Source organism: Rhinolophus sinicus, linkage group LG01, assembly GCF_036562045.2.
Source record: "Rhinolophus sinicus isolate RSC01 linkage group LG01, ASM3656204v1, whole genome shotgun sequence".
Lineage (NCBI taxonomy): Eukaryota > Metazoa > Chordata > Mammalia > Chiroptera > Rhinolophidae > Rhinolophus > Rhinolophus sinicus.
Genome location: NC_133751.1, coordinates 69,634,003 through 69,646,689, shown reverse-complemented (window position 1 = coordinate 69,646,689; position 12,687 = coordinate 69,634,003). Strand labels below are relative to the sequence as shown.

At 36.0% G+C, this 12,687-nt stretch overlaps 1 protein-coding gene across 1 annotated transcript in view; it reads right to left on the bottom strand.

Annotated features, from left to right (window-relative positions):
- SLC9C1 (solute carrier family 9 member C1) overlaps positions 1 to 12,687 on the bottom strand; it is a 99,637-nt gene that overhangs the window by 20,870 nt on the left and 66,080 nt on the right. The window contains exons 20-25 of the mRNA XM_074314135.1: positions 11,853 to 11,978; positions 10,570 to 10,668; positions 9,855 to 10,028; positions 5,297 to 5,428; positions 4,970 to 5,155; positions 3,330 to 3,452 (exon numbers count right to left, since the gene is read on the bottom strand). Of these exons, the coding sequence (XP_074170236.1) occupies positions 3,330 to 3,452; positions 4,970 to 5,155; positions 5,297 to 5,428; positions 9,855 to 10,028; positions 10,570 to 10,668; positions 11,853 to 11,978 (840 nt within the window). The remainder of the gene's footprint in view (positions 1 to 3,329; positions 3,453 to 4,969; positions 5,156 to 5,296; positions 5,429 to 9,854; positions 10,029 to 10,569; positions 10,669 to 11,852; positions 11,979 to 12,687) is intronic.

Sequence of the window (12,687 nt, the reverse complement as noted above, 5' to 3'; positions counted from 1 at the left end):
TAAATGATAGCTTTGAGAGTAATCTTGGCTGTAGGTCCTTGCTTTTTATCACGTTGAATATTTTGTGCCAATTCGTCCTGGCCTGCAAAGTTTCTGTTGAGAAATCAGCTAATAATCTTATGGGAACTCCCTTATAAGTTACTAGCTGCGTTTCTCTTGCTGCTTTTAGGATTTTCTCTTTGTCTTTAACCTTTGTCATTCTACTTATAATGGGTCTTGGTATGGGCCTTGTTTGGGTCTCTCTGTGCTTCCTGAACTTGTGTGTCTATTTCTTTCTCCAGGTTAGGAAAGTTTTCAGTCATTATTTCTTCAATCTCTTGCTTTCTCTCTTCTCCTTCTGGTATTGCTATGGTATTAATTTTGTTACACTTGATGTTATCCCAGAAGTCTCTTAAACTATCCTCATTTTTTTATATTGTTTTCTCTGTTTTGCTGTTCCAATTGGGTGTTTTCTGCTACTTTGTCTTCCAAATTGCCAGTTTGATCCTCTGCTTCATGTAGCCTGATGGTGATTCCTTCTAATGTATTCTTCATTTCAGTTATTGTATTCTTCACTTCTGACTGATTCTTTTTTATGGTTTTTATGCCCTTTTTTATACTTGCTATCTCTCTGTTGAAGTTCTCACTAAGTTCCTTGAACATCCTTATAGCTATTGTTTTGAACTCTGTCTCTGATAGATTGCTTGCCTTCATTTCATTCAGTTCTTCAGGATTTTTCTTATGTTTTTTTCATTTGGGATGTATTTCTTTGTTTCCTCATGCTGGCTGCCTCTCTGTTTCTATGTATTAAGTAGATCTGCTACATCTCTCAGTCTTGACTGGGTAGCCTTATACAGTAGGTGTCCTGTGGGTTCCTGACACAGTCTCCCTAGTCACCTGCTCTGGGTGCTCCAGGAGTGTCCCTTGCATGCATTGTATGTGCCCTCCTGTTATAGTTGAGCCTTAAGAGTCTCAACGGTTTGCCGTTGGCACATTAATGGGTGGGATTGACCCTTAGGCTGACTGGCTGTGGGGTTTAGCCATGTCCATGGATTACAGGCTGCTGTGTGGTGGGCTTAGCCCACTGAGTGGGATTCACCCTAACAGGTTCTGGTGCCTTTTGAGACTGCTCTTGTGTGTGCTGCTTGTGGGACTAATTGGGCAGTGCTCTGCTGTGGTATGAGCCAACCTCCATGTATGTTGATTCTAGGGCTCCTTGAAAGGGTCTCTGGTACAGGTCCAGGTCATCCACTGCCTGGGACTGGCCCAGGACTACGTGGTAGGAGCTACAAAGTGATCCACAGTTGTTTGCTGCTCATGCTAACCCTGGAGGGAGATGGGAGAGGCCATGCTGTGGACTGAAGATATCTGCCACCAATATAGGGCCTGTGGTAGCTCTGCTAGGACACCCAGAGGACTGCTGCCACCTGCCAACTCCCTTAAGTTTCCGCCCCTCATAAAGCCTTATGCAGGTACATAAGTTGGGTGAGGTGGGGCTCAGGGAGTTACTAGAGGGAGAAAAGTTGTGGTCACCAGTTTAATGCAGACTCTGGTTTGGTGCCAGTGCTGAGGCTGGAGCTGCTCAGTGAAAGTCTCAGAGCACTCTAAGGCCAGTTGCTGCCCACCTAGGACCTGTGGACTCTAATAGTTTTCCAAGAAAGAGTGCAATCTGGGCAGGGCTATCTGCTCATGGAGAAAGTGCCTCTGCTGTTGGGCGAGTCGTGTGGGGCAAAGTCACAGTGAGTCAGCAGAGTAGAACAGAGCTCCTGAGGCCAATCAGATTCAGATTTGGCCTGTAGGGGAGGGCTCAACACAGAAAAGAGGGTACCTGCCTGTCAGCTGTATGGGAGAAGAACCTCACACAGGGATGATGGTGGCTGTCTTCTAGCCCTCAATAGGAAGCCACACATCTCAGTCTATCTCCTATATGTCTCTGGCACCCCTGAGTTATGGTTCCTCAGCCGGAGCCCAAGGTGAGTGAGTGCCTGTGAGTGAGAGTCTGTGCATGGGCTGTTTAAGAGGATGTCTGGGTTTTCCACAGCCTTCCATCCCAGTTGGATGGTGGGAATCCCTACTGTTTTTCACAGCCAGATGTTGTGAGGGTTCCTTTTCCTGGCACCAGTACTCTGGGCTGGAGAGACTGGTTTGCAGCTGGGGTCCCTCACTCCTCTGGGGGGAACCTCCATGGCTGCAATATTTTTCCTCGTTCTCAACCACCACACGGAGGTTTGGAGCTAGCTGGTTTCAAGTCTCTGCCCCTCCTTCCAGTCTTGATATTGTTTCTTCTTCATATCCTGAGTTATAAAACTTCTTCAATTAGACTTCAGGTGATTCTCCAGGTTGATTGCTCTATAATTTAATTGTAATTTTAATGTGTTCATGGAAGGAAGCACGCACAATGTTTTTCTGCTCTGCCATCTTGGATCAGCTCTCTACATTTTGTTTTTAAAGTAAATTTTATTCTGTGAATTATCTCTTGCTGATCTCTTGATTAGTAATACTTTTATTGAAACACATAATTTTAAAATTAATTTATATTTTTCTTAATTAGGATATTATTTCCCCTTTAGTGAAACAATAAATATTAAATTCTATTATTATTTAGTTCCATACTTTAATTCTTTACTATTTAATTTTTTAATCTCCCTCTAACTTATGTTTCAAAATTTTTTATTAAATTTATTGGAGTGACATTGGTTAATTAAATTATATAGGTTCAAGTGTACAATTCTATAATACATCAACTATATATTGCATTGTGTGCTCACCACCCAAAATCAAATGTCCTTCCTTCACCATATATTTGACCCCGTTTACCCTCTTCTACTTCACTCCCTTCCTCTTACCCTCTGGTAACCACTAAACTGTTGTCTGCGTTTATGAATTTTTGTTAATCAATGGTTTAATAGTAGTTATGAAAGAATCATTTATGTTATGATTCCATTTTATCATGAGAAATTTGTATGAAGAATAGGCTTTATATCAAGGATATCTGTTCAGTTCCAATGATTTATATCTCTGCTGTTCAGACAGCACAACACTATTTTCATTAATGCTACTATATAAAATATCTCAATTTGGGGGAAGAACTACAAATTCCCTTTTTAATCATTTTTCATATTATTTTGATAATTACACATGTTTATTCTTATAGATAAAATATAGAATCATTTCTAACTATAACTTAGATAGTCTCAGTCTGAATTTATACATTGAATATGAAATACGGCAGTTAAAAGGATTTCTCAATACTCCAGGAGAATCCATACAACAATTTCCAAATGCATATATGGCTATTTTATAAATGGAAAGTAAGTTCTTAATTGCTTAAAGAAATATAACTCACATACTGATTGTGCTGGAACATGCAGTTTATATGAGGCCACATACTTTCTAGTGTTCCATTCAAATTTTCTCACATCAATAGCGGTTTGAACAATCATTACCTTTGTGAAATCTTCAGTACCTTGTATCTGTAAGGTGACAGAATATAAGTTAACTTCTGGGTAAATAGCATACAATTAAATGTTTCTCTGGTAAGTTATTATCTCAGGCCCTCTCTAAATGTCTGCATCTGAAAAACTGAAAACATAGTAGATATTAGGAGATATCTTAAAATATGTGGACTTGTTGGTATTGTGAAAGTCAATATTCCATGTAATTTCATTGATTTTTAAAATGTTTTGTTAATTTCTCCTACAAATGAGAAAAATTATCAAGAATTAATCATCAATGACCCTTTAAAATACCATCCAGAGAGGTTTTGTTTTGTATTGTTTTTAATGTGGCAGATAGTTTAAAAATCAAAGGAGTTCAAGAAATTCTTCAACTTTGTGTTGTGGTTGTTTTCAAACTTTATGCCCAGGAGAGCCGACAAATTTGGGCAGGTTTTGGGCTGCCTTGAGAATCACTTGCTTGTCCACCTAAATTCCCAACCAGCACTCACACCAAAGTTCTATTATTATATATTCAGGAGTAGAGGTAGGGAGCACCATAATTAAGAATAATGTTTCACTGCCCTTCACTAGGAATCACATTGGTGCTGGTGGCGTTCCACTTAGAAAATTTTCTTGTAACTATTTCTCACCTCAGGATTCCTCTTATCCCCACCTCATGCTTTTCCTGTGTCTCAGATATACCTTGTAAGTACTTCTATCATCGCTGTAACTGTTTTATTTAATATATTGATATATGTTTCTTTTCACTTGGTTTAGACGCTCTTGAGGGCAAGTTGCAGTCTCATTTGTCGTGATCATTTTATCATCTAGCACTGTTCCTGTCATATAATAGTTGCTTTAAACATACGTGCCAAATTTAATTAATTCTAGGTCCTTTTTTCAATTTACTTTCTCTAGCTGTATTTTATATGTTCCCTGATTCCTCTGAATACGTGCTTCTCTTATTCTACCCCAACACACACAAACATCTGCACGCACACACACACACACACGCACACGCACACAAAGTCTTCTTTCCTTCCTTCTTCATGTGGCAGAGCTTCTCAATTTGATTGGAAGAAAACTCAACACCTTAAATATGAGATATCTTTTACTTTTACATTCCCTTTCAGAGTAGCTGGGGAAATACCACAGGCACTCAGTTCAACATGGGACTGGCGGAACCTTTCTAGAGTACTCTTGATACAGTCCAGAGAATGTGGTCTTTTGCAATGTCTAAATGAAATTAATAGGCCCTCTTTTGATATTTACAACTGCAACAAAATCTAATCATGGCCAAAATATACAAGGTTGGCCTGCTTCATTGATATTGAACAGAAATAGCTTGGTGTTTGGGCTTCTCAATGCCAAAGCAATCAATTAACTTAGGATACATGTGCTATGTGTGTGTGTACGTGTGTGTGTACGTGTTTATGGAGTGGTATAGGAAAAGGAGAGGATGGGAAGATGGAAAAGTGACAATTTTTATAATATTAATACATTGTTGGACATATGGCATATTGATCTGAAGACATGAATCAATATTTTTTTACCTGATGGCATGTTATAGGAATTAAGAAAGGTGCCTTATAAGCATTTCGAAACTGACAATCTTCTACAGCTCCATGCATGAGGATGACATAAATTGCATTTTCATCATAGATATCAATCTTGGTGTTCTTTGGGATATCTTTTACATGAGTGTTACAGAGCTTTAGTTGCATCTTGTAGGACCAATCCTATTAGAAAAACACAATTTTATAGTCCACTGTTTGTTTATAAAGTTTAATATAAATTCCTAACTACTTAATTTCTAACAATACTTTAATGCAACTAATTCCACCAGGAGAGAAGGACAAGTTTACATAAATATGTCTTACCTCATAAGATAAATGTTCCCTGATCTTTTGGGCAGTAACAGAAAGTCCAAGTTTTCGCCATATGTTATATTCAATGTGAGGACAACATTGTTCAAAAGATTCATCCAAGAGATATTTGGGAATAAAACATGTCTGGAAAAAGGAGGATATAAATTAAATATTTCATTCTGTGCACCTATGGTTTAAGGAAAAAAAGTTTATATAAATATATAAAATATATATATATATATATATATATATATATATATATATATATATTATTGAAACTAAGAATTTAAATTATGTAAGATTCATGTTATTGCCTGGAAGTGTAACAAAATATTTGTGTGATTATGTCACACACTAAATATTAAAAGACCACATAATCCAAAGAGAAATTCTTTATTATTCTTATAGATTATAAAAAAATAGAAAAGAAGTATCAAAAATCACTAAATCTTTTTAACTAAAGATGTAAATATTTCTAAAAATACATTCTTTGAGGTGAGCAAACACTTTAGGCTACAATAAAATGCTGTTGCTAACAACAGACTATTGGCTATCAGGAATAAGCTACGATGAATGTAGAAGACATTTTATATGCTGGTTCTTATTTCATTTGGGTAAGTATTGATGAATGAGATTGCTGGGTAATAGGTTATGTGTGTGTTTAACTTTAGAAGAAACCGCCAAACTGTTTTCAGAAGGAGTTGTAACATTTTACACTCTTACCAGCCACATATGAGAATTTCAGTTGCTACACACCCTCACCAATACTTGGTATTCAGTCTTTCTATTTTTAGCCACTGTAGTAGGTATGTAGTAATAACCTCATCATGATTTTAATTTGCATTTCTCTGAGAGCTAATGATATTGAGAATCTTCTTCATGTGTTTATTGGCCATTGTATATTCCTTTGTGAAGTGTCCGTTCAAATTATTTGCCCAATTTTTAATTTGGTAACTTGTCATCTTATTTCTGAGTTGTAAGAATTCTTTAAATATTCCTTTGTCAAGTCCTTTTTAAGATAAACACATTGTGAAAAACTCCCCTTACCACTCCCAGGCAGTGACTTGCTTTTTTAATATTCTTAATGGTATCTTTTTAAAGAGCAAGAGATTTTAATTTTAGTAACAACCAGTTTATCAATATTTCATTTTGTGGTTAGTGCTTTTTGTGTCCTGGCTAAGAAATCTGTCTCTATTTCAAGATTTCCTGTTTTCTTCTAGAATTTTTACAGTTCTAGTTTTATGTTTAGGTCTATGGCCATTTCAAATTAATTTTTGTGCAGAATTTATCATTGCGTCCACAGGGATATTTAGTATTTTCAGGATCGTCTTTTGAAAATACTATTATTGTCAAAAATCAATTGATTATATATATGTGGATCTACTTCCAGAATCTCTCCCCTGTTCCATTGACCTACATTTTGGTATTGGCTTAACCTTAAGCTAGTACCACATGGTCTTGATTCTTATAGATTTGTAATAAGTCTTTGAATCAGGTAGTGGTAGGTCACCTAATATTATCAAATTTTGTTTTGTCTGTTCTAGGTACTTTGTATTTCCATATACATTTTACAAGCAGCTTATAAATTTCTATAAGAAAGTATCTATTGAGATTTCATTGAGATTGCATTAAGTCTGTAGATCAATTTGGGAAGAAGGGACAGCTTTAAAAAATTACGGCTTTTAATCCATAAATGTGTAATACCTCCCATTTATTTAGAGTCTGTAAGTGCTCTAAAAAATGTTTTGTAGTTTTCATTGCAGAGAGCTTACCCATCTTTCATTAACTTTATTCCTATTTACCTAGTACAATAGGACTAGAAAAAGAAATAAACTGACATAAAAGTTACAAAGGAAACACTAAAATTGTCTTTGCAGATGACATAATATCTGTATTTGTTAATTCCTTTAAAAATCTATCAAAAATAACTAGAGTTTATAGTGGAGTTAGCATGGTATCAAGATATAACTTCAAATTCCAAAAATCCACTCTATTTTCCTATACTAGCAATGATCAACTTGAAATGAATTTCTTAAATTTCTTTTTTAAATAATTGAAATAGATAACATGTGACCCAGCAAACATTTGTTTACCAAACACTTGCTTTTCCATCTCCATGTGAATTGCCTTCCTCCTCTTTGAAGTCCTAAATCATTACTCCCCCTTCCTTTCTCCTTAGCTCAAGATGGCTAATAAGCCTCAACTGCCTGAATGTCCTAGGAACTCATCTTCTTATGGAATCTTGTATGTGCATACATAATTAAATTTTGTTATTTTCTTCTGTTAATCTATCCTATATCATGTTAATTATTCAATAGGCCAGAAGACTTAAGAGGGAAAGGGGGTAAATTTCTCCAAACCCCTACCTACACTGACAAAATCTTAAACATCCCTAATCACTGACACTTCTTGACCTCTGTTCCTTTCTTAACAATCTGATAAATTTTAGTTTTGTCTCGTTGTGGGGGCAGAGCCCCAGAAAGTAGTTTCCAGGCTCTCAGCCTCACATAGACAGGTGCTGGCTCAGGTAGTAAATGGCCAACTGTGATTGCATGGCCATCAGCTGTGGCTAGTTGGCCGTCAGCTGTAACCAGTGAGCCATTGACCACTAATATAACTGCTGTGGCTACGCTAGAGAAAAAAGAGAGAAAGAATGGGGGCTAGCAAGAAGATGGCGGCTGGGCTGGCAAGCGTGGATGACGGTTTGCGGACAGTGTGGATCCAGCCTCTAGTGAGAGTATAGTGCCGCCAGAGAGAATACAGTGGTATGACTCCCCTACCTATGGCTCCGTGGGTGTTCCTTTTTGGCCTCACCATATCCTGCGTTCTTGTATGGGGAGTGGGAGCAGAGACCCTGCAGGCCGCCCTGCACGACAAATGGCGCAGCGAGCAGGGTCTCCCGCACGACAAATGGCGCAGCGAGCAGGGTCTCCCGCATGACACTCGTCCTGTGCATATTGCCCATCCTTCAACCAATCATTTGTAAAGAACCATCACACAGACTCCTCCATCTCTCCCTGTCCAACGCCTTCTCCTCGGCCCAGCCCTGCAGATTCCAGTCAGCTGAGCTGCCGTAATTTCTGATCTTCCCCTTCTTACCTCAGCAGGATCATTATCTTCTGCTTGGAGTCTTATTGTGTTTGGCTGGAAACTGTCCTGGCCAGAGGGTCAAGGTGAATATGTGGCTTATCTTGTGAGTTTCTCTTCTCTCAAAGTTCCCAGACTTATACTGACTGTTTTCCCAATGACTGAAAACATATTTTGTCAAGTTCTATTGTTGCTTATGGTGGGTGTGCTGGTATGCTACCAAGAACTTCATTATAGCCAAAAGCAGAAGCATAGAGTATTTTCATGCAATCACAAGTATTGTATAATTTCTCTTGTAAATATTCTAATATGCATTGCTGAATGATAAGAGACATTTTAAAGTTTTCCCTTGCCTTATTCCTCCTCCCCATCCCCTTTTCATGCCATTGATTTGTTGGGGAAAAAATTCGTCATTTGGCTTGAAGGCCTTCCACATTCTGAATTTAGCTAATTATTTTGTCCTGGTGTCAATTAACTTGTTTCTGCCTTCTTGCATTTTCTGTAAACTGGCTAGATCTAGAGGCTTCAGGTTTTCTCTTTTTCTTGTGTGGGAAGACTTCATGGGGTGGTGCTAGTACTTCTGCTGCCTCATATCATGAGGTACATGATGCTCAGTTGTCCCACTTTTAATGATGCTAACTAAGATTGTCCTTAAGGGTGTCAGCCAGGTACTTTCATTATACATTTTCCCATTAACCCACCACTTAGCAGCGTTAGTGTCGATTGATGGTTATTGCCTAGATCTATTATTTCATTAGAGATGGCAAAATGGAGGTATTCTAATTCTCTCAGTCTATATTTGTTAGCTGGAATTCTTCTTTACAGAAAAAAATTTTCCTCATCTTTTTTCGTTATCTTAGTAGAATTCATAGAGGAAAGTCAGGATAAATGTGTACTTCTTTCTCTTAAAAAAATATCGATTTTTAGACTAATAAGTTGATATCTCAGCTATCTTATTGGAAATTTTAAAAATTGGTGTTGTTATCAACTCATGGAGTTTTATATATTTATGGAGTTCATTTGTTTATAGTCATTGTTCTTTTCAAGTTCAAATTAAGCCAGTGGGAGCCTCTTTTGCTTTGAGGGTTTTCTCCTCAATCTCAGCTAGCGAAACTTCCATCCACTTTGCTCAACTTTTCTATTAATAGATCTTAGCTCTCTGACTTTTCCCCTTTCTTACCCTCCAAATTATGGTTTTGATAGTAAACATATCCTACCTAATTTCCCCATTAGCGATCTTATATAACTGTTTTTCTGATTAAATTCTTTTGATTTTGTTGGATAACATTTGCAAGGAATTTTGGCAGGACATCATACTGGGTAAGTATAATTCTGTGAACAAGTTCTGTTCCTTTACTATTCCTATTCTTTTAAAAAATTTCCACTAGATTGTAAGCATGTACTAAGTACAAAAATAACCTTAAATTTCATACTAGATATTTAACAAGATACAACAGTAAGACATAAAGTGATGTTTTCTGACCTCCACTACAGTTACACAGGTAGCAGAATATTTCATGGGTTCATTAGTTAAACAGTTCAGCTCTCCTATTATTTCCCCACTGAGCACATAGTCTGTATAAGTTATCTGATGATCTTTCTCCTCCAACTCCCAGAATGTTTGGTCAATTAACCAATCTGGCTTTGATCTTTGAAGCTGTTGAGGAACAAAGAAAGACAAAAATATGTATGCTAGTTAATTTATCAAAACTATCTAATTTATGGCATTTTTTCTTTTGGCTTTAACAATTTATATATATATATATATACATTATTTTGAGAATACTTATTACTCATACATTTTTATGCAAATTTATTAAATTAGTAATGACTTAGGAACAAAGAGTCCTTAAATACTCTGATCTTTCTGCTGCTTCCTGCTCAGCCAAACTTTATCTGCCTTACAATGGCAAAACGCTCCACTCAGACAAACAAGATGAATAACAATTTATATGATGATTTTCCATCTTAAAGATAATCTATTTGATTTTTATTTTTGTTATTTATGGCAAAGTATGGCTTAAAAGGTGATGGGTAGTGTTATCCATTGTGTTTGAACAAGAACAAATTATTGTTTGGTTGGTAATTGCTGTCCTGAAAAAGGAACAATGCAGTTCTTAACATAGAAAACTATTGTCAATTTTATAAAATTTTAAAACGAATGCTCACAAGTGCATTTATAAGTAACTCTGCCTTACCTTTACCATGCCTGAAATAATTATGTAAATTCCTTTGGGCTCATCACCTTCTTCAAATATATCATTTCCACAATCATATGTTACCAATTTGGTTCTTCCCTAAAAAAGAATTACTGAATATATAAGCTATAACCAGTATTTTAGCAATGGTTGGGGATTTGAAGTTTACATTTTAATAAAAAAGTTTTTACATTTTTAAAGTCAATTTCACTCAATGATATCTGCGATACTGTGTTAGTAATAAATTTGTAAGAGAACATAGGAATTATGAATAGCAAAGAGAAGAAGGTGAATATTTATAGATATACGTAAATTCAGATGGGGTATTTATGCATGGATTAAGAAAGGAATTATCTAATGTAGGGATAAAAATGTACTGGAAGAATGAAAATATTTCATCTGGATGAAAAATAATCAGAACAGATGCAGGCTAGTGACACATATATGTCTTATGCATACTCATGCTCTAAACATCTCTTGAAATAAACAAAAAATTTATTCATTCAAAGTATTTTAATCAGGTGGGCAAATATAATTGGTCTTTTCACACCAAATAGGTACAAAGAAATAATGTTATTAGAACACCAAACAGGTACAAAGAAAGAATGTTATTAGAACAAGATAGACCCATTTATTTGTTCATTCCACAAACACTTAATTGAGCTACCACTATGGAATATGCAAAGTGCCAGGGGCTGGGTATTCAAAAGTTGGATGAGCTAAAAAATACAGTTTTGAAGAGAGATGTAAGGGTGATTGTAATGTAATTTACTTGATGCTGTAAGAAAGGTATATAATGGATACAATGGTAACACCTTTGGTCCTCCAAACTCAGGGTGGACCACAGGATGACCTTCTACAGGTAGGGTGTTTGACCCCAAGCCTACTTTTCTGAGTACCTTTGGTGGGGTTGTTTCTGGAGAAGAAATAAGCAGGGAAGGTTTGAAAACAAGGGGATTCCAAGAAAAGTAAATAGCACTCACAGGGAAATGGAATTAGAAAACAGTGTAAAGTACTTGGGGAAACAGAGTAATACAGGATAAATAGAGTATGGGGTATACAAAAAATGGCAACAGAGGATGAAGATAGAGAGGTAGGCAGGAGGCATACCGTGGAAAGTCTTTGCAAAAGGATTCTGATTTTATCCTACAGGCATAAAACACATCTAAATAATTTTAAACTGCAAAGTATCATGGTTAAATGTTTTTTAAAAGATCATTTGTTGGTGCATTAAAGATGGTATTACATCAAAGATGGCATTACTAGGAAATAAAAAATCTTACCTTAAAAAATTTTAAATGTTTTTTGTCTTTACCTAGCCATGGAATATGGTATAGTGCTTCACCAATAGTAAGAGTCTTGATAATAGGTTGAAAATCAAGTAACTCTCTTTTTTTGGCCATTATTAACTAAAAACACAAAATTTAAGAAAGAAGATGAACATAACTAGTGTTCACAGAATGTTAAAACAATTATAGCTTATACACTATTTATATACTATGTATTTGTTTTTGCTTTGCTGAGATTTTGGTTCTTCCATGGAAAACTCCAAACTCCTCTTAGAGCATTTTTCTGTTATCATATTCTGAAATCATAGATTAAACTTTTAAAAATAAATCTTTTCACTGACATATAGCGGATAAGAAAAAAGGCACAAATCATAAAAATCCACCCAAAGAACATTTATAGTGTGAAAATATCTCTAGCCAGCACCCAGATTAAGAAATAAAACATTTACTGTACCCTAGAATTCTCCTGTATGTTGTCTACTAGTCATTGCTCCTATCTACAGATAGCCATTCTTCTACCACCAGAGTTTAGCTTTGTCTGAATTTGAGCTTTAATCTCCATAAAATCAAAGTGTATGTACTGTTTGTGTCTGTTTTCATTTGCTCAACATTGTGTTTCTGAGATTCATCTACAATGTTGTAGGGAGCAAAAATTCATTCATGTCATTTTCATTGTTGTATAGAAGCTTTATCTAATGTTGATTAGCATTTGGGTTGTTCCAGTTTTGGGCTTTGTAATGTTTGTATGAGTATCTGTTTGCTGTATATATGTACATATTTCTGTCGGATATATGGTTATATAGTCTAATTGCTGTGTCATAAGATGTAT